This window comes from Manduca sexta, chromosome 28 (assembly GCF_014839805.1).
Source record: "Manduca sexta isolate Smith_Timp_Sample1 chromosome 28, JHU_Msex_v1.0, whole genome shotgun sequence".
In the NCBI taxonomy this organism is placed as follows: Eukaryota; Metazoa; Arthropoda; class Insecta; order Lepidoptera; family Sphingidae; genus Manduca; species Manduca sexta.
In genome coordinates this window covers 3,276,060-3,298,675 of record NC_051142.1, presented here as the reverse complement: position 1 = coordinate 3,298,675, position 22,616 = coordinate 3,276,060, and the positions used below count along the sequence as shown (strand labels likewise).

Below are 22,616 nucleotides of genomic sequence, written 5' to 3'. Positions count from 1 at the left end.
TAATGCTTAAAAGCTGTATTTTCTTTTATTTTAATAATACAGGGAAAACAAACAGAAACGTACATGAATACTTTATCTAAGTTTACACATTAATAACGTATGCTAACTACATTTTCCACAACCTACAATTCAAAATTAGATGTTGGTATAGGTAATTGTTGTGAGCAGACGATACATATATACCTATAGAGACTCTGTGCACCTAAAAGAATATAATCAAAGTTATTGATAAATATTTTTATTATTCTTTAGGATGTTCAATAACATCAATCATCCACAGACATGAGGTTTTTCATAATTTTAATAAAAAACCTGTCTAGATTTTCCATATATATATTTAGGGTTTTTACATTTATTTATTTTAAAAAAAATAACATGAACCAAAAATAGTAATTATTACTCATAACAGAAATATACAAATTTACAAAAGATAATTAAAAATAATTCAAGAACACAAAAAATATAGCTAGCGAGCAAAAATAATGTGAACGTCCGTCCGATCTAATCTCAGAGCAAGAAAAAAAACAAATGACAGCTAAATAAAGAAAAACATATCAACGACGCAATGGTCCGCGCGAGCTGGCCGTTGCAAACCAAAGAGGATATAATCCTACGTGTAAACTAAGCCACGTCTCCCGGTCTTCTAATTATTATGCTAATTCGGCCTTTCCTGAAGAAGGTGCGTCCTCGCCCGTATTGTGGCTTGGGCTGGATGACCGATGTAAATTGTCAGCATGGACCCCAACTTCTTGCAACGAATTTTCAGCGTTACTTCCACTGATTCTGTGATCTTTGATCTCATCCTCGTCACCTTTAAAACACATTTTTATATATTAGAAAAGTCAGTCAATAAATGGTTAAAAAGTAAGAGACAGAGCCCTCAGGTTATCTCAGAACTAAACTAGCAGAGCCCTCAGGTTACTAGATAGTATAAATGTACAGAGCCCTCAGGATATACAATTCAAGAAACGCAAAATAAGAGACAGAGCCCTCAGGTTATCTCAGAACTAAACTAGCAGAGCCCTCAGGTTACTAGTAAATATAGATGTACAGAGCCCTCGGGATGTACACCCAACAAACGCAGAGCCCTCAGGATGCGTTATCAGTACTACATCCGCCGCCCCCCTTGGGGTGCGGAGCGTACCATGAATGCAGAGCCCTCAGGATGCATTCTGAGTAGAGCCCTCGGGATACTCAACATACAAGTACAATGTACACATAAAATACTCACACTCAAAGAACGCCATACATACATCTGGGGTCCATTCCCCACGCCATGGCACTATGTATTCGGCCGCAGCTTGAGTGGTCTTGCCATACGAGCCAGACACCAACTTTAGCTCATACCGGCCTTGTGGTAATATTTTCGTGATGGTATAAGGCCCTCGCATGCTGGAGTCCAATTTTCCGGAAGACTGGCTTGTCTTGCGTACGAAAACCAAGTCGTTTAACTGGTGCGACTTTGGTGGCTTGCGACGCTCGTTCACGCGAGCATCCTGTTGCAGGCGGTTCTTGTCCAAGAGTTCAGACGCACGTTGCCGTGCCAGCTCGCGCAAGGACTCTCGGTTAGGACTGCTTGCTTCCAAAGCAACATCGCGTACTATGGATCGTATGACGGGCGTTACACCATCGCTGCCAATTAACAAATTCAAAGGTGAGTATTGCGTAGATTTTTGTTTCGTAATGTTCAGGTTGAGCTGCAGTTTCCAAAGAATACTCGACCAATTTTCTTTTCTAAAATTAGTTTCAATTCTAATCATATTCATAACTGTTCGACAATACCGCTCAACCTGTCCATTGCTTTGATGCATCTCCGGAGAGATGAAATGAATATTACATCCTAACTCTCTAATCCAATTAATAAATAAAGAACTTTCATACATTCGTCCTCGGTCCGCTACAATAGTCTTAGGAGTACCGAATAAAGATATCGCGTTTTCAAATATTTGTTTTAATTTAATAGATTCCTGCTTACAAATAGGATACAACAGGCAATATTTTGTGAAAGCGTCTACAATTAAAACAACATACTTATAACCATTCGAGTCGGGCAGGGGCCCTAAAACATCAGAATGAACAATATCAAATGGAATACCAGGCTTGTCCCAAGACTCGATCGGTTGTAAGGGCTGACGCGGTGTTTTTTTATAAGCTAAGCAGACAATGCAATGCTGAACATACTTCTGAACAAACTGCCGTAGTCCAGGAAACCAAAATGTTTAAGTATTAAATCGGTAGTTTTCTCTATACCAATATGTTGATGTTCATCATGAAAAACTCTTAGTAGGCTCAGGCGATGACCTCTTGGAACATAACATAACAAACGAGACTGTTCTCCGATAGTATCGAACCTGTAGTACAATACATCTTTGTGCTTGATATACCTTTTGGATCAAGTTCACCATCAATAAGCTTTTGCAATAGAATTTGAACTTCTTCATCAGCGGCTTGCGCTATCTGGGCCCAGTTATGGGACTTCGCGATCTCACATACATTAACTGCATTACGACTCAGGTAATCTACATGAGATAGCGCAGTCCCCCTACGATATTCCAATTCAAAATCATAGTCCTGTAAGTACATCCACCATCGAGCTATTCTCGGTAATAGATCCTTCTTACGTTGAGTGAGTTTTAAGGCATTGCAATCCGTAACTACTTTAAATTTATTACCAATTAAATAATGCCTAATGTGTTGAAGCGCTTTGAGAACAGCCAACGTTTCCAACTCGTAGGAGTGGTAGCGAGGCTCTGCGCCCTGAGTTACTTTGCTAAAGTATGCAACTGGTCGCTTGCGCCCCTTAGCATCGATCTGAAGTAAGACCGCCCCATACCCTCGTGATGAAGCATCAGTGTGCACTTCCGTGGGTAAAGAAGGGTCATATATAGCCAGGACCGGTTCATTAGTTAATCGATTAATGATATCGTTACGAGCCCGTTCATGTTCATCCCTCCACTGGAACTGCACACCTTTGCGGAGTAGATCGGCGATACATCCCGTTCGCAAAGAATATCCAGGTATGTATCTTCTGAAGTAACCAGCGAGACCTAAAAATGGGTCTTACCTCCTTAACGTTATTAGGTATACGAGATTTAACTAAAGCTTCGATTTTATACGCGCTCGGCTTTACCTGACCGAAACTTATTGTACGACCCAAATATTCAATCTCCTTCGTAATAAAAGTACACTTCTTAAGATTTATTGAAAAACCTGCAGTAGTTAAAGTCCTTAATACCTCTCTGAGAGTTTGCAAACCTTCCTCGACCGTCATGCTTGGTACTAATACATCATCGATATATACAAGCACCTTGCCAGATTCAATAAAAGGTCGTAGAGTATTACTTATGATACGTTGGTATACAACAGGGGCGTTGGCAAGTCCATATGGCATTTTAAGATACTCATAATGCCCTTCAGGTGTTACGAAGCCCGTATATTGAATTGAATCGCTATCCATTTTAATTTGATGAAAGCCTGTAGCCATGTCAAGGCTAGTAAAATAGACGGCCTTGCCCAAACGATCTATATGGTCTTCAATAAGTGGTAACGGATAGCGATCCTTAATAGTATTTGCATTTAATGCACGGAAGTCCACACACATTCTGTCACTACCGTCTTTCTTCTTCACAAGAAGAATGGGACTAGAAAACTCAGATTCCGATTCTCTAATTATACCTTTGTCGAGTAAATCTTTAACTATTTCTCGGACTCGTATTTTCTCATGATAGGACATTTTGTATGGTCTATACACTATGGGTGTTTTATTGTGCAATCGAATATGCATTGATCCAGTGGTAACGGTAGTAATGGCTGTACCAGTAACGAGAAAATTTGAAAATTCATTAATTACAGAAAGCAAATGCTCCCTCTCAATACCAATAACAGGAGTATTAATACTGAATTGATGTACACTCAATTGTACATCAAAAACTGTTTTAGATCGCGTTAAACTTTGAGCACCTCGCATTCGAGTATAGACCACACCCTCTCTATTAAGTACATCGGTACCCAGTATTACAGGAATACTCAAATATCGATCGGGCACCACATGGAAATCTACTTCAAGTGTAATCTCAGGAAATTCAACAGTTAACGTGAGTAGAAAAGCTAGACTCAATATGATCACTTCCAATACCACGCAATGTACAAAAGAAGGAGTTTGGGTACACTGAAAATGTTTGGTTACTGATTCCGCTATTAAAGAAATTTGAGAACCACTGTCTATAAGAATATCTACAGGAACCCCTTGAATCACTGCAGCTGCAATATCATTAAACTTGTATTCATTTAAAGCTTCGCGACAAAAATTTACATTAGATTTTCCGCGTGATTCAATACGCTGTTTTGCAAAACAATCTTCGATCTTATGACCAATCTTTTTGCAAAAACCACACGGTTCAGACCTTGATACTGAGCTATCTGTATAAAACCGCTTCGAAGTTGACGACTGATTTTTATCAGATTCATTATTTTGTTTAAAACGTTTAGAGCAAGTGGTCTGTTTATGTCCAAACTCCCCACAAGTAAAACATTTTGACTTAGCACCTGAATAACCTCTTTTGTGCGGATAGTTTTTATTGTTAGGATTGTTATTAGGACGTGATTTGATCTGTGCCTTCGAATAAGGTTTAGTATAAACTGACAAAAAGCTAACTATATCACTAGGTAACAAATTCGCATTCATAGCAGCTGACCGGACTTGAGGCTCGGTTATGCCCCGCACTATAATCGCAGAAATTAGTTCCTCACTTAACCCCCGAACAATTCTTAAACGCAGTAACGAACGTCTAGCATATTCGGCATATGTGGAATACTCATCTGAGTCAGTTTTTAACATCGAAAAGAATATTTGCAATATCTACTCGACGCGGGCACAATGACTGAAACTCTCGCTTGAAATTCGACCAAGAGCGATCATTAGTTGTCCACTCAGTAAGCCAAACACGAGCATCACCCTTTAGACAATGACCTATACGCGCTAAACATTCACGGTCGTCCCATCGGTTAATATTTTGCAGATGTTCTACCTCATTACACCACACATTAAAATCATGTAAGGATGGGTCAAAATTCGAAATAAATATTTGATTGGATCTTACCGGGTTAAGCGCCTTGATGACTGTTACTAGCTTATTTGTCACCTCATTCATAACACCTTCGGTGGTGGAAGGCGGCACGCACGCATCCACGCTACATGCGCGGGATACATTGCTCGGCGGTGCTGGTAGTGAACCTCCAGCCTCAGGTACTCCAGGCCCGCACGGCATCGGTGGTGTAAGCGAGCGTGCGGTTTGTCCCGGGGTAGCTGCAGTGCACGCGATGTCATTGCATTGTGAATCCTGGAATCATTTTGTTCAAACACATTTAATCTAGAAATTACAGATTCAAGCTGTTGCTCAATTCTCGAAACGGAAGAACGTTCACGACTCCTAGCTCCACTTTTATTTTTAATCTTCGGCATGGCGAACAAACAAGAAAGTAGGGATTTAAAACAAAGAATTTAAATTTTATACACGTCTTAGAAAATGGCGTCAGAATGTGGCACAATCCCACTTCTGAATTTAGGGTTTTTACATTTATTTATTTTAAAAAATAACATGAACCAAAAATAGTAATTATTACTCATAACAGAAATATACAAATTTACAAAAGATAATTAAAAATAATTCAAGAACACAAAAAATATAGCTAGCGAGCAAAAATAATGTGAACGTCCGTCCGATCTAATCTCAGAGCAAGAAAAAACAAATGACAGCTAAATAAAGAAAAACATATCAACGACGCAATGGTCCGCGCGAGCTGGCCGTTGCAAACCAAAGAGGATATAATCCTACGTGTAAACTAAGCCACGTCTCCCGGTCTTCTAATTATTATGCTAATTATATTATAATTCTCTTTGGTTTAGATTTTGTGTCATTTAGGCACTGTCAACATATATTTTGTAAGTTATACATAAACATTTATGAATTATTTAATTTTGAAAATTTTACCGCAAAATGTTTTGTTCGCACAAAAATTCTTACCTGCAACTGGTGTGTTCCGTGAATCCAAGGGTCATCAATAAAGCCGTGGACCGCGCCATGAGAAAGAAACACTTCGATCCTCATACAGGTAAGTGCTGCTGAATACCTAGATATCATTTTAATGACGCTGCCGTCTTTAGCCAGTATCATAACGGCTTACATCGCCGTCACACAACTATTATTCAGATTCCGTCTTTCAAGCCTTTTTATATTTTTAAATTTAAGGTAAATTTTTTTATTGCTTTAGTAGGCAACGAGCAAGCGGTCCGCCTGATGGTAAGCAGCATCTGCCGCCCATTAACTTTACAGTTCCAGACATACAACTAAGCCGTTGCCTACCGAATTGTTAAAAAATCTCTATGGTCTGAAGAAACAAAAAGCCTTTTTATCTGGTATTTTCTCCATCAATTCATAATAGTAATTTCTCATTTTCCTTAATTCATTAACATTCTTTTCCCCTATATTAGAACTCCCACCAGCTCAGCGCTTGGAGTCGATGCAACCGTCCCTGTACGCGCCGCAGGTGGACATCACGAGGGCGCGAGTTGGCTTCGGACGCATCGGCCTCAGGGTGCTCAACCGGGAACTACACTCGCCAGACAATCTCGTGCAATTGCAAGCGCTGCATAGCATACTGGATCAGGTATTTGAATATGGACTGTTATATTCTATGAGATGGGTTTTGATGGTTTACGTATGTACGTAATGGTAGAAAATGGCCATATGACTAGCAATGTTATAACAAGACTTATTAAACATAAAAGTTTTCTGGCAGCGTACATACAAATATAGAATGAATGATGAAAATTATAACTTGCCTTTACAGGTCCAAATATCAGAAAACGCAATGTTCCTCATCAATTTACAAATTGTCTACCGCCTCATCGATCTGATGCTGGACAGAGACCCTGTCATCAAAGAGAAAGTCTGCATCATACTCACTCACCTGTGCAACTACTACCAGGGCAGGAAGAGAATCATGTCTCGGCCCATCGTCATCGATAACCTCATGAGATTGTTCTTAAGGGATCGTAAGGAGATACGCTACGCCGCCGCTTACACACTCAGGACATTAGCAAGGGACAGATGCGCCTGCGAAATGATCATGGAGAATGAGGAAATTATCGAAAACCTCTTGAAGATGATCAAAAACGACCACACGGGTATCGTGCTACTGCATTTGAAAACACTAGCAAATCTGACCGAATGGAATCCTACGAGACCGTTAAAAGCAAACGCGTTTCAAGTAATGCTGACGCTGTTTAGAGACCCGGACCCCAGGATCGTAGCGAGCGCTATGGACTGCATGACGCAACTCTGTAAACATACTGTTGGAAAGAAGCTAGCCGATAACTACGACTTGACTTTCGTACTAAGACCGTTCTTAACTTCCCCGCATATAGAGGTAGTTATCAGCGCAGTCGGTCTTTTGGCTTACACGACATTGACGACGCGTTCAAAATGGCGCGCAAAAGAATGTTGCGTGGAGGTGACAAGACGTCTAGTCGACTTATGTCACACGCCAAACAAACCCCTCTTACAACTGAGATGTATGCAAGTGTTAATAAACCTTTGCGACTGTCCGGACATAAGGTACCACATGAAAATGCACTGGGAGACAAGAGTGAAGAACGTCAGGATAAGGACCCACGAGGAATGGGACGGCACCTCTGAGACCACCACGTACGGCCTCGAAACCGGCCACAACTACAGGACCATGTGTATAGAACGCGTCGAAACGATAAAAAATGACATGGGAGATAACCCTGAGGTGGTCAACGTGTACAGTTATCTGAGAAGACTCCACAATATCAAAGAGCGTTTGATAAAAGCCATTAACTGGAAGTGTTACAGAGACTAACCGACAAAGCATCATAGTAAACATTTTAATATTGAGCATAAAAATTAGCAATAATAAAACAACGTATGTAATTCAAGCATTTATTAAATATTTTTTAATATCAATAAATCAATTACATGACATTTGAGCTACACATTTGGTTTCAATTTGACCAGAGACAATGTCTCTGCTAACTTAAAGCTACGTTTTCAGTCGTTCAGACTATTCTAATCTATGATATAGATTCGAGAGGTATCGAGACGTGCGGATTGCGTACACTACACTTTTCACATATCGATATTCTACGGACAGTACGTAAGAATTAAAAAACGTACCATACTATTTCTAATAGTCTGTCTACTTATAGACGTGAATAAGTATTATAAACTTCTACTTTTAGAGAAATCCTAAAAGCAATATGCATAATATGTGGAACCTTATACTGCCACATTAAAGTCTTCGATATTTTTTGTAACATTTTATACATAAGTACGCGATAATATAATAAATATTTTCACTGGATAATTACCAAATATATCGAAATATTACCTAAAATCACAAGAACCACCAAACACCGTGTTCTTAAAATCCTTTAGGACTAATAAAAATGTTCAGTAGTCGGGATCCCGAACTGTTCCGAAGCAAAGCGCGTCATATTGCGAGCATCGCAAACACAGCGAGATATGAATCGTATAATAGTTCCTTAATTAATGCTTAATGGCACTTATTACTAATACTTTACGATCGTTTGTTCTTTGACATCTTATCACATTGTATATTAAAATATCTACGGGCAAGATGTGGAGATACACCTCTATAAATGTTTAGACACACGTCGTGATAATTCAAACGCTATTGCCACGTTAAAAATCGACTCAAAAAACTTAAATAAAATGACATATCAACTAAAACGTAATTTTTTTTTATTAAATTTAATAATATGAGGACAAGTTGATAAGAAATAATTAAGGTACTTGAGATGTCATTTTAAGCAAGTTGAATTATTTTTCTTCCAGTCTAAACACTGATATCAAAGGTTATTTACTATAAGGAGATAGTTCTTAGTTTTAAAGATAGTGAGCTGCACTCTGTTTAGCAGCTTTGCGTTACAATATTGTATAATATGAATACAATATAAAGTACTGAGTCTAGAAGCAGAATATAGAAGCCAGCGACAATCACAAACTTCATCATGACCATCATCATAATTAAGGAACATAAAGTCTATCCCAATATATTGTGACTTACATATATATATATATATATATATATATATATATATATATATATATATATATATATATATATATATATATATATATATCAGAGGAACCTGATTAAATATCAAATTATTGCACTAAATATTACTTTACATACGATAATTTAGTTAACATTAATAATACAATTTTAAATTATTATAATTTGTTTTTTTATTTTCGATTGATATATTGTGAAATGTTGAAACTGTGAAGTCTTGTAGCATACATAAGTAATGACCTTGCGGTTTTGTTTCGAAAGATGGCATTTAATTTCAAAATAGCATTAGTAATAGTCCATTACAAATTCCTTTATTCTGTCAATAATGTTAATAAAAACATACATAGCTTCTCTATGGTTCACTGAGGTTTTCCAAACAAATCCAAAAAACGATTATTTACAATTTCCATAAAAATCATAAATTTGTCCGAAAAGTTTAAACTTGGAAGTTTTTTTGTCAGGAATGTAAACGGCAGTGTTCATATTTCTTTTTTATTCATTTGCATTTTGTTCATAAGCTGAAATTGTAGCCTCTTGCAATACATGTACTATTTATTTTGTAATATTTGACTTACATTTAAATTCTTATCGGAAGCCACATTGTAAAAACGTTTAAAACATTCATAGTATTAACAAAATCAGAAAATCGAATATCATTCACACTAATCTCGATAACACATTAATCATCGAGACATCGATTATAATTTGTCACCACTGAAAGACACAGTTTCCCTCCAAACTACCGTCATAAGTATCTAGAATGTTCGTTTTAGTGTCGCTCGTCGTCACTCTGTACGTATTGGTACAACGCCTTACAAAGGTCGTATAAAGTCGGGTCTCACCTACTCCCACCACGCTTGTTCAGAGGGTCATACACCTCGGCCTCCGAGTCTACCTCGTCTTCAGACAAGGACAGGGACCCTCCCACGCGCCTCGCCCGAATACCCTCCTGGAAATATCGACTTGTCAGTTTTTAATCGATTGTGTAATCGATATGGAGCTTTACTAGACAATGCTAAAAACGACCATCCACGGGTTACAAAACAAATTACTTCAAAATGGTGTATACAAAAAAAGTTTTTTTTTTTACTTTTATAAACGTTTTACTTGGTTATATATTGCCTTAGTAGATGCTCGAATGATCGGTATACATGTATCGTCGCTTTCAGTTATTTTAAGTCTATTAAAATTGGAGACAGTAAGCATAGAAGGCGTGTTACAAAGGTGTTTTAAATGGCAACCGAATTTAGAACATAGGTTTAGTGTTAAGATTGTAAGCACTTAGATAGAATGGGAAAATATTACCAAAATAAGTAATGAGTAAGCCCCAAGAACCTACTTCGGTACAATTGTTGAAATATCGATAAAAGAATCTATTCAATCAAAAGTTAAATTGTAACGTTTTTTTCTCACGAGCGCGAAATCGTAAGCAACACTTAGTTTAATATAAAAATAAACAATTCTATATTAGCAGTCTTAGTGTACATCCACAAACTAAAATACACTTTATCGATATTTCATCACAAATAGCCATACATAAAGATTAATAAACATGCACAGCAAATACAGTACTAAACTAACGGACCCCGAAGCTCAGTGGACATCACTAAAGGCCTGTGCTCCCAGACATAAAACAAAAAAAAAATAAAAAATTGTCTAAACCCTTGCGGCCAAACTACTGTGTGCAGGTCAATATTTGCCAACCAATTCTGTGTCACTGATCCACGCGGCGCCCTCCTCTAAGCTCGATGACATCTGAAGCGACAGTGTCGGCGTTTAACTTAACGCTTACAATAAACAATTCCAGGCTTTCTTTGTCGATCTATCGCCAAAATGAACCAATATATATTTATTGGTTTATTGGTCACAAAAGACATTTTGATTGGTTTATTTTTGGGATCGGATCGAGGATTAAGATTGGGATCGTTTATTGAAAACGGCCGTTAGTGCCGAAGTAGGCAACTGTACTTTGTACTAAAATTTTGATACTAAGAATTAAGTACCAAAGCCAGAGAATTCTCAAAGTTTGGAAGTACAGAATTCAACTATAATATCGATACTATAGGTGAATTCATAGTTTTTTTTATACCAATAGGGCATTGACACGCAACATAGATTTCGTTACCAATTCATACACAATTATAATTACATTTAATACCAATTACCAGACTAATTAAACACACATTTTTTTCATAAAATTTTTCATAGTGATGTGCTAGAAAATATTCATAAAATTATCGACAACTACAAACTCTTCGATTACATCTACATTTTAATACATGGTAATTTTCTTACAAATCTTTATTAACCTCTACCGACCCGAGTTTAAACTCAATGTTTGGGTTCATAATCATGATCATCCATAAAGAAATAGGTGTTTGATTTTACCCAAGCACCGCGTTTAAACTCAATGGATTGCCCATCTTTAATCACAATATAATATCTCAAAACATGTTTCTGTACTTACCTCTAGTATCCCAGCGCTGGGCTCGGACGCGTACCCCTCGAAGTGCCGCTGGTCCTCCTCATAGTCGGAGGACGAGGAGGAGTCGTTGTCGACGTCGCGGCCGGTGCGTACAGAACACACCATTTGAGCAAGGTCCGTGAATGTGTAACTGGAAGGTACAAATAATGTAATCGATATTTTTCATTGTTCTGGTTTTGAAAAATTACTATACTGATCCTTACAATAATTACAAGGTTGTCTAAATAGATTCAGCATTTTATAAAGCTTATTTCGGAGAACAATAAGCAATAAAAAACCCAGACACTAATCGAATGTTTAAACTATAAATACACTTATTTTATCGAAGATATTTATTATGCTATTGGTGGGATATTTGTATACTTCTAGATAGTGACCGCTTATACAAGTTGTAAAAGAGTCGCGCACCTAAATGTACGCGATCCGTGATCAACCTGTTTCAAACGGGCCGGCATAATTGTGTCGACTGGCGACGAACAATAATCTCTCGTTAATCGATACTATTTGAAACCTACTTCACTCACCTTCAGGTGCGTGGTCACTTAGTCGTGTCCGTTTATAAAAAAAAAATAGTTAGAAGCTTATTCGTAATACGTACTCAGTAAGCGAGGGCGCGGCGTCGGGCTTGCGTCTGTCGGCCGCGGCGCCGCTCACTCCGCCCCCGCCGCCGCGGCGCTGGCCCTCGAAGTACGCGGCGCCGTGCCGGTAGCCCACCTCGCGGATCTCGTCGAACGAGCCGAACTGCAAGGTTTTATACGCGTCGATGGGGGGCCGGATGTACTCACAGTAGTCAGACTTTTTCACCTCCTGCAAATGTTAACAGTTACTTTAAATACTGAAAAAATTATATTTTTGTTAGTATATCTGTGACATTTTTTGCTATAAAAAGGCCGAGCGTATGACAGCCCGAGTCATTTGTTAATTGACAGTCGTACCGGTCGATTGGTTGGTGAAGTATTTCTGAAGTTAAAAATGGTTATTTTTATTTTAAAGCGTCTATTATTTGTTAAACACCCAATATTGCATAAGAAATAGGACACGAACGTCCACATCGTTCTGTTATTTTTCGTAAAGCACACGTTAGGGCGCTGGTCATTAATTGAATTACTATGTACAATCAGAAACCCACCTCCAGCTGTCGATTGCAGGACACGTACGCGAGTCGACTCTGTATGTCCGGCAAGTTGGGCACTTTGACAGGTGTTGTGAACGGGTTCCATCTGGAATACAACATTAATTTACTCATGACTGCCTCGGTGGTGCTGTAGGATTGCCGCTTTAGGTCTTGGGTTCGAAACCTGGGCCGAGCAAATTGATATTGAGTTTTTCTGCTCAGTATCAACCTTTTGTCGGGAATTTGTACCCGAAATGACAAAGGGATCGCCTCCTATCTTATCACGGGGAAAACTGTTTCCACTATTTGCGCCTATATTTACCCCATCGGAAATAAAGACCTGAGTGTGACAAATGTTCGCATTTATAATATAAGCAAGATGGTGAGATATAAATATGGTATAGATGGTGGTAATATGGATGGTGAGATATATATAAAAGCATATAAAAATAACTATACCTCTTCCACAATAACCACCAGCCTGACAGGTCGTCTCCGTAGTTGGTGAGATCGGTGTCGTCCTGAGAGCCCACGTCGATGGCCAGGATGTGCTTCGCGCCCAGAGACCTCATCACGTCCGCTGGAAAACAATGTAGATTAATTTGTGACGATTCTACAAAAATCTTCAAGTTCTGACTGCTTACTACCCACATTGGAACACCTAGGAATATTATGCTTAGTGTCCGTGTTGAAACACCTGACTATATTGTGTAGAAATCCTCATTAAATTAAAAATTAGAGGAGGCCTTAGTCAAGTGATGAGACATATTACATAGAGCAGTAAAAATTGCTTTACAAAAGAAAACTTTTATTGATTGAATTAATTCTCCTATCAATTAAAATGTCATAGAATATCGAGCTTATTTCCATCCATTATGCATCGGAGTCAAGGCTATCAATATATTAGACTAAAACTCCAATACTGGGCAACTCGTGATTCCTCAAATTCCTAATAGAAAAATGAAAATAAATAGAGAAAAACTGTCTCCTATAATTACCTGGAAATTACTAATTTATGAATACATTACCAGGCACGTTGTTGACGTAACAGCCGTCGAGTAACAGATGTCCGTCGATGGGGTCGCATATTGGCGGGAATATGCCCGCGATGCTCATCGACGCGCGACAGTAGCGCCACAGCACACCTGCGGGCGGCGGCCGCAACCGGGCGGAGTCAGACCGACGCGCCGCCTGGTGTTGCCACTACTTACCTTCTAGGCTGAGTGTAAAGTGTCGATGGACGTTCAGTGCTCAGTTTTAGTTGGGTTAGAGTTTCGTGACAAGCTTGTGGGAAGAATGACTACTGCTGTGTCTAAAGTAAACCCCGTTTGTAGTCACAAAGCATAGAAATTATTATATAGAAGTTTGATTAGTGTAAGGTGGAATTCAGTATACGACATCGATGAATGTTCGCGGTAAAATTTTCGCACTTAGAAGAGACGACCTTTCTACGTTCATCTATGTTGCCCGACGATATCACATTAAGGATTTGAATAAATAAGTACTGTGCATGTTCTGAATATGAAGGATTGAACTTCAACCGTTTGGGACAAATAGAACGAAACTCGTGTGAGATAACGTAGATTTACACTCAGCCTATAACGTCCATGTGGGGGTGACCGGTACACACAGACACACACATAGTGTTCCGCGCTGTGATTGGTTTACCTGGTAGGTTGTTGACGTAACCGCCGTCCAATAGGAGGTGGCCGTCTACAGGGTCGCACAGCGGCGGCATGTACCCACTCAGCGACATCGACGCGCGAATGTAACGCCACAGCGAACCTGTAGCGCACATGCGTCAGATGTCGTGTGCTTGCAACGTGCATCATTTCAAATTTGGAACGGTTTGACAGCTGTCATTTAGATTCTTTTTTTAAATAGCGCAAACAGTTAAACCATACTGCCTTTCATTTGTGTGTAAGCTAATCAACACAATCCATGGAGAGGAAAACGATGATGAAGTTGAAGCCATCCCACAGGTTATAAAAATAAAGAATGTGCAGATTGTCTCAGTTTTTAGAGACGTCTTTACCAACCCAAAAGAAAGCAATTTGCGTGGAGGGTAATTTAAGGAAATTTAGTCGTCCATGTTCTTTTTTTTTATTCGCATATTATGATGAGTCCTTGCTACAGTATTGTTACATGCATAACATGCTACGGATGAGTCTAACGCGCAGTGGAAACGCATCCGTCATGCAAACACAATAAGAGAGCAGTTGCGTTTCACTTACACGTATAAGTAAATAAGTTCTAAATTGGTACAACAATGGAAATGAAACTATAGAAAAATTAAATTAACTAAGAACCACACTCATGCATATACATGAAGACAGGATGAAGAGAGGTGTATGACAAATGTATGGTGAACATTTAGTAAACATCCAACCCGACATAAGATGCAGCTATTTGCTCAACAATGACTCCCATACAGTAAGCGTTATAGGTAAACCAATCACTGGCGCATATATATTTTTTTTATTTACAGGTAAGTAATGACAACACCCCAAAGCAAATGTCGGATTTGTATACGTTGAAAAACAAAATTTTGATCATTACACAGGTAATTTATCGATTAAAAAAAATCAGCAAAAAAGTGTAACACATGAATACTTCCAAAAGTGGCACACACTTGTACATATCGAGACGAACACATAAATGCAGGTGAGTGTGGTTGTATAGGGTAACACATAAAACACTGTAGCGGACGAGTTCAATTAAAACCAAAATCTTAAAAAAAAATCACAACTGCCTCCTTAGAATGCGGAAAAACACGACACGAAAATCCTTGTCGTTGAGTATGATTGGTCGAGAGATCAACACGTTAATCACGCATTGATCCCCGACCAATCACGATCAGACGACACACATGATCGTGTCGTTTTGTTTCGGCACATTCTAGGGGCTGGCTAGCGAGGCGAGTGTGAACATAATGGGATGCAGTAACCCGTGACGTCATCACCGCCAGAGATATCTCATCGTATGACGGCTCAGACATTCCGCACATTGGACAATACACACACCGGCCGGCACAACAACAATCATTAGCAATTAATGTAGACAAACTACGAAACATCTGGTCGGCAGATTATTTCTCCTTTACCACATATATTCGACATGCAACAATAAACATATATATTAGTTCTTTAATATATTAATTCGCCATATTTTTATTCGGTTTTTGAATCGCCAAAATTGAATTTAACGTCCAAAAATAATCTTTGGGTTAGTAAAATGTGCAAATGAAGCCGTTTATATCGAAAATAATATAAAATATACAATATTACATAAAATTTTCCTGTCCATGAACGTGTTGTGTTATTGCTAACTACTATTGTATGTTATTGTGGATACTGTGGTATATTTATAACATTCGTGATATTAAGTTTGTGTTTTTCTTTGTCATTCAAAATGTTTTGTTAACACAATAATAATCAATTTTTGGATTACTATGGTTTTTTTTTTTCAGTTAACAAATGTTATAGACAAGAGACTTTATTTAGTTTTAAAAAACAGTAAAGTAGTTTTTTTTTAAATAAAAAGAATTTATCGCTTCTCCAAAAATTGTTTACATTTATAGAATAAAACCTTGTAATAATATAAATGTTTCTATGCCTAGAAATTTTATCAAATTACATTATTATAAAATAGCCAATAAATATATGACTTTCATATGTCATCTGCGATTCGTATATAATTTAAAAAATGTTACTGTAAACAAAAATTATTCAAAATATTTTTCTACAATCATCAGGTTCCATTTCCAATCAAAACTAATACTATATTTTTACTTAAATATACCATACTACAGTTTTTATAACTTGACCAGAAAAATAAAAAACCTGCATGAAAGCTCCACTTTTACTTTCTCGTTTTAAGGTTAATGTTGTCAGCACAAGAGTACCACGGCATGACGATGTTTTTATTTTCCTGGTCAGATTATATATTTCCATGAGTGAAAGGCTAATTGACTTAAACGACATTGATTTTTTACACATATTTGGATTAAGCACATTTTTATGCTTTTTGGACCTAATTATTTTTGTACAAAAAATACTATCGCTTAAATCAAATTAACTTTTCACCCATCGATTATGAATCCTTTCCCCCAAACTAAGCACAAACACACAACACGAACTCACCGTGTCTATGGACCCTCATGCAGCTGGAGCTGATGTCTGTGGTGACCGTGAAGTACGGCAGCCACAGGTCCTCGATGTGCACGTCGCCGAAGGTGGCGCGGATGGTGGCGTTGAACTGACGCCCGGAAAACATCGACGTGGCTGGGTACGTGAGGTCTAGGAGCTGGCGACCCCACTGGGTCATTTTCTGGAACGAGTTAGGTTAGGTTATGTTGGATTTTTTAGGCGAGTACAATTTTGAATTTCGCAAAAATTATTCGTATGGGTTTAAATAAAACAAATATTTTCGCTTATTTGAGTTGAAAAATAAATGAAGTTTTTCGATCTAAGTTTAAGTATGATAAATACGTAATGATTAATTAATATGATTTTTGAGCATAAGGATCATTTTCTAGTTGAGTAAACGGTTCGGGGATACACTACTAACCTGTGACCACTCTCTAGCCTTCTGCGTGACAGTCGTGATGTTTCTCTCCATGCACCAGAGCGCTCCCATGAACGCGCCGATGCTCACGCCACCCACCATATCTATAGGGATACCGGCTTCCTGGAAAATGAAAAGGTATTTTTAACATTTGTTATCGATAAATATTTCAATATTACATTGGACAATTAAATATCGATAACTTATATTGTGATAAGTTACGATTACGAAGCCAATGTTGGTTAAGTAATATATATTAACTCAGATAGATAATACACCAAAAAACAATACACTGCTTATCATCAGGTTTGATAGTTATTTCATCGATATGGCATTAAATAATCCGACACTAAAAAATATGTCGATGCTTTTGCACTTCTCAGGATAGGAACAGGTCCTATTTTTTTTTTTTTTTATAATATTCTAGCACCTTCAAAAATGAAGAAAACTAAAGATGAAGGTACGGACCTGTATAGCGCGTATCATGCCGACGTGTGCGGCGCCGCGCGCCCCGCCGCCGCCCAGCACCAGCCCCACCGACGTGCCCGTCACCCAGCGCGCCAGCCGGCTGAAGTCGGAGTGCACGCTCGCCTCCGACATCAACACCTGGAATGGGACCAGATACAGTTAGTATCATCTGTCAGTGCGTAGATTCAACTACAGATAAATTTGCAAAAAAAAAATCAAAAATGCAATTAGGCCTTGTGGTTGTGACACAATTATTTTTATATTATAATTCATGCGATAATAAAACTTAGTGTCAGATTAAAAAAAAATATGGTAAAGTGAAGAGTGAGTGAGTGATTGAGTGTTTGAGTGAGTAAGTGAGTAAGTGAGTGTTTGAGTGAGTGTTTGAGTGAGTGAGTGAGTGGGTGAATGAGTGGGTGAGAGAGTGACCTTGGAGTAGAGCTCTGCGATGCGGTACTGGCTCTTGCGCGTGAACATGCGGTGCGGGCAGCGCACGTGGTGGTGGTGCGACACCCAGGAGCGCATGTTGAGCCAGTGCACGGTGCCGACGGGCGCGGCGCCGCCCTCGCGGTGCAGCACCACCAGCTCCTTCTGCGTGCGGATCGCCAGGCGCTCGATCTCCTTCTCAATCTGTTAGAAAAACATTTAACTAAATTATTTCTACTTATTTTATTTTCACACTTTTTATACAACACTATATAAAGGCGGGTGCGATGCTAATAAAAATATGAGAAAGTAAATAGGTTTCATATAAAAAAAAAAACATTTTAAAATAAGAGATTCTAGAGCTTGTTATTATGGGAGACAGAAAAGATTACTACAGAAGACTTTTTAGGATATTGTATTTTTTTTTTTACTTTTCTTCTACAATCTTACTGTTCTTAGTGAACACACAAGCAACAGCATTAGACCAACCTTCCCAATACTCGGTTGTTTATCTCCCAGTGCTACGATGAGAATGCAGTCGGCCTGTCGTATGCAACGCTGCGTCCACTGCGTCAGGCTGGGATCACACTGATACAGCGCCACCTGGCGGAAAATATTGTATTTTTAATTAACTTTAATTAATAAAACCTATAAGGATTTGTACATCTTTGCTTGTGGCACATTTATGTCACATCTATAAGCAACCAATGATATAACGCATTTACTGTTAAATGAACCAAATTTTTTATATACTATTTTCTATCTATCTAATTGACATCGACATGCTGACCTTATGTTTGTCTTCCTGCTGCGCTAGCCACGAGCTCAGCCGGTACTCGTTGTTAGGGTCCATGATCGTCAGACCGAGGAGTTTCCTAATCACGTCGGATGTTAGACGAACCGTGGGCCCTAGAAAAACATAAAAAACTAGGTGTATAGTCTTCTCCTAAAAGAAATTTCTCACGATAAATCATTTGGCTCATATTTTTATATCCTTTTTGCAACGTGTGCAATCTCGGCGGCAAATTCCAATCCGGAACAAATGAGACATGCTTTTTCGAATCGAAATACTGAAATTTATTTACGGACTAACCTAACCTAACCTAACCATGTGAGCGCCTCGATATAACAATAGGGGACCTGACTCATTTTTGTTCTTTACTATTATCAAATATTTACGTTACATAAATTATAACACAGAAAGAATTATTTAAATCCGGTAAAAAATCAACAAGTTATAAGTCTTTCAATTTCGGTAGAAGGGGTAAGTAACAAGAAACAGAAAAGAGGCGCAATACCCACGTGTGACGTCATCGGGCATTCCGACGCGTGCGAAAGAAAGAGATGAAGCGATATTCCTACTTCACGCCCACTTCAGCACATAGTAATATTTGAAATATGAATTACTGGCTCATTTTTTAACCAATTTTAATGCAGTTTTCGCAGGAGTGTTTCTTTTTCGTATTATTAACCATTACATATAGAATAGTGTACAAAATCAAACACAGGACGGTCCGCTATTACCTATAGCACAGAGCGAGTGGTAGAGCTCGTAGGTGAAGGCGGTGAGCGGCACGTCGTCGCTGACGGGCACCACGGCCACGGTGGAGAAGTTGTGCTGCGACGGACGCGACTCGATGGCCGGCGCGCCGCCCAGCCCCGCCGTCGGCTTCTGCCATGAACCTATAACGATATAGGGGTATGTAACTGACAGTATCAAATCATTCATATTTATGTAATTGTCCCGTTGTAATGTGTGAATTTAGTGAGTGCAGTTTAATAAAGAGTCTAAAACCATCAGCACGTCTTTCATCCTCCATTACACCATAAAGTATTTTAATACTTCATTATCAGATGATTTCAATAAATAACCGCTGCTATTTTCACGCCGATGGGGAAAATGGACCAATAAGAGTATAGTTTGTTTGACATGGTAATAGATGACTTCTTTTCATTGGTTTATTATTCCACTGGTTTGAAGTTAACAATTCAAATCGTTTATTGCAATTGACAACATTTTTTTTTTTTAACGTACTCATATATACGGCTCAAGACGAAATGACCTTTGCTTTGTAGTAAAAAAGAAGTGAAGTGACAGTTTTTGTTGTTCCTCTCTTTCTCTTTGATAGTGACAGTTATGTCGTAGCTATTGTAATATTGACGTTTGACATTGTCTTATTCTTTAAATAAATAGTAAGATGGACCAAGGAATTACTTTATTCAACCGTATGTATGACGTCATCAAACATTTTTCGGTTCTTTATTTTTTTCTTCAAAATTAAGTATTAAAAAAATATTAAAAATACATAAATATATTGAAAAATTAGGAAACGGTATTTTTGTTTTAAGCACGTTTACATTTTGAAATGTTGTCAATTGGCCGTAAAAGTAATATTTATACTCATTGTGAATATGAACAATGAAAAAATGAAACTACTCACCTAAAATCCTATGTCCGAGCAAGTTGATGAGCCTCGTGACGACGACCGGGAACCGCAGCTTAATCGCGTTGAACAGCCCCTCGGGCAGCTTGGCCAGCTCCGAGTCGCGCACCGCCATCACCGTCGTGCTGCGCCGCGTCTGCGTCACCATCTCCACCTGCTCACACGCATTGTATTCCAATTATACCATTGGTAGTGTGTTTCTCATATCTGAGGGGCCGTCTGGGTAGGTTCTAACGCAATGGTCACAGGCATTGTATTCTAATTAAAGCGTTGGTGCCATGTCTCTCGTATGTGTGGGGCCATCAGGGAAGGTTCTAACGCAATGTCCATTTTTACCGTCAAGCGAAAAGTGTGCGTGCAGTGTTATGTTCCGGTTTGAAGAATATTGTAGCCAGCATAATTACTGGGCATTATGGCATTGTACATTTCAGGATAACGAGCCCAGTGAGATATAAATAATGTTGTTTATGGGCGGTCTAATAGCTTTCCATCCGAAATCTGTATTTTACTATATTCGATTTTGACAATTATTCGACAGTGCTATAGCGTATAATACGAAAAAAGGAACACTTTTGTAAATTTAACAGAAAAATTGCTAAGAAATATTGCAATGAGCACGTAGTGGGGAAAACGCTAACTCCTCTTTTCATGCCCATCGTAATACTTGATGACGTCACTACACATCATTGCGTCTCTTTCCTTTTTTGACATTTAACCCTTTCATCGGGTCGCAAAAACTGATATCTAATATATGGTTTTCTAACAGATTTTGATTGCGCTTTTAGTGTTATTTTTTTATAAACATAGTAAAACAATGGAAATAAAATAGCGCAGAACTAAAAGGAAATTAAAAATCACACTCACAATGCCAACAAGGTCCCCTTTCCCGTACTCTCCGACCAATTCCTTCTTCCCGTTGGGATGCGTGATGACTGACCGCAGCCGGCCGCTCAGCACGATGAACGTGGACCCTGACTCCTCATCCTGCCGGTACACCGCGCGACCAGACTCCAGGAACACCTGGCGACAATTGTGATAGAGATTATTGTATGGAAACAGTCATTTGCATTGTCTTACGATTGCATACAATTATAAAATAAAATGCTTTATTATCACGTAGGCGACCATAGCTGCACTTATGATAAGTCAAGGTATATGAGATTATTTAATTAACGAAATGTAATGAAATTATTTATTTGAATCTGTAAAATATTATACATTAGTTAGATTCCGTCAATATTAACTCTACCACCAGTTCGGAAAGCAGTTCTAAATAAAAGTTCTGATAAAGAGAGAAGAGAAAAAAGAATACAAATGGTTTTTATTATTGTTTAGAGCAGTTCATTTATAAGCTCGTAAAATAAGGAATAAATTAATTTAAATTTTCATATGACTGCACAACCCTCTCAGGAATCATGAAATTTCTCTATATAATACTTAAATAAAGTAGCTTATATAAACCAAAGACTATGAAGGAAACAAGAAGCCAGCTCGGGCTGGCAGGAAAAAAGAAATAAATAAGATGTAAAAAGATAAAGGGAGAAACGCAACGCGATGCTCACCGGTGAGGATGATGAAAACCCTAACCTAGCTAACCTACCAGCACCTAAGTGCTGTGTTTCACTAGCTACCTAAGCGATGACTACCCGAAGAAGAAAGACAGAAAGAAACGCTAGGCATTTTTTGTCATCAGTTGGCCATTGAATCTTTTGTATTTTTTTGCCAAGACTTTATTTGAGATCTACAATTCTGAATAGCTCTTGAAATATTACAAGCCTTTTTTTCGCGGGCAAACAACGCTTTATCCGTACCATCACTTGGTGTGTGGAATGGTTATGTTTTTACCGATCTTATGGCCCAATGTCTACACTCGTGAATATATGGAATATTATAAACCTGTGTCTACTGCTTTAGTCTCTATAGTTTAGGCACAAAGACGTGTGCTTATGTCTTATTCATATAATTATTTCTGACTTTCACAAGCGATATTTTA

At 38.4% G+C, this 22,616-nt stretch overlaps 3 protein-coding genes across 9 annotated transcripts in view; 1 reads left to right on the top strand and 2 right to left on the bottom strand.

The window, feature by feature from the left end:
• Positions 1-454: 454 nt before the first annotated feature.
• LOC119190920 lies at positions 455-2,210 on the bottom strand. The gene is made up of 2 exons (XM_037444298.1): positions 1,232-2,210; positions 455-811 (listed from the first exon to the last, which is right to left on the bottom strand). The coding sequence occupies exons 1-2, from the start codon at positions 1,881-1,883 to the stop codon at positions 651-653; spliced, it is 813 nt and encodes a 270-aa protein (XP_037300195.1). The 5' UTR covers positions 1,884-2,210; the 3' UTR covers positions 455-650.
• A 3,538-nt stretch (positions 2,211-5,748) lies between these two features.
• LOC115443318 lies at positions 5,749-8,017 on the top strand. The gene is made up of 3 exons (XM_030168675.2): positions 5,749-6,111; positions 6,491-6,666; positions 6,850-8,017. Exons 1-3 carry the CDS (start codon positions 5,997-5,999, stop codon positions 7,882-7,884), a joined length of 1,326 nt encoding a protein of 441 aa, XP_030024535.2. The 5' UTR covers positions 5,749-5,996; the 3' UTR covers positions 7,885-8,017.
• A 1,392-nt stretch (positions 8,018-9,409) lies between these two features.
• The window catches only part of LOC115443341 (neuropathy target esterase sws), a 29,009-nt gene continuing 15,802 nt past the window's right edge, over positions 9,410-22,616 (bottom strand). For 3 of the 7 annotated variants that reach the window (XM_030168697.2, XM_030168699.2, XM_030168701.2), the window contains exons 14-29: positions 21,488-21,643; positions 20,621-20,777; positions 19,704-19,862; positions 18,970-19,088; positions 18,669-18,782; positions 18,183-18,383; positions 17,754-17,891; positions 17,289-17,408; positions 16,862-17,048; positions 14,388-14,504; positions 13,179-13,299; positions 12,735-12,825; positions 12,204-12,412; positions 11,588-11,735; positions 10,825-10,875; positions 9,410-10,069 (exon numbers count right to left, since the gene is read on the bottom strand). In XM_030168697.2, the coding sequence (XP_030024557.2) occupies positions 9,959-10,069; positions 10,825-10,875; positions 11,588-11,735; positions 12,204-12,412; positions 12,735-12,825; positions 13,179-13,299; positions 14,388-14,504; positions 16,862-17,048; positions 17,289-17,408; positions 17,754-17,891; positions 18,183-18,383; positions 18,669-18,782; positions 18,970-19,088; positions 19,704-19,862; positions 20,621-20,777; positions 21,488-21,643 (2,199 nt within the window). In that variant the 3' untranslated portion in view covers positions 9,410-9,958. Of the gene's footprint in view, positions 10,070-10,782; positions 10,876-11,587; positions 11,736-12,203; positions 12,413-12,734; positions 12,826-13,178; positions 13,300-13,747; positions 13,865-14,387; positions 14,505-16,861; positions 17,049-17,288; positions 17,409-17,753; positions 17,892-18,182; positions 18,384-18,668; positions 18,783-18,969; positions 19,089-19,703; positions 19,863-20,620; positions 20,778-21,487; positions 21,644-22,616 lie in introns of all 7 variants that reach the window. The other 4 variants (XM_030168702.2, XM_030168698.2, XM_030168700.2 and 1 more) reach the window with 4 other exon arrangements.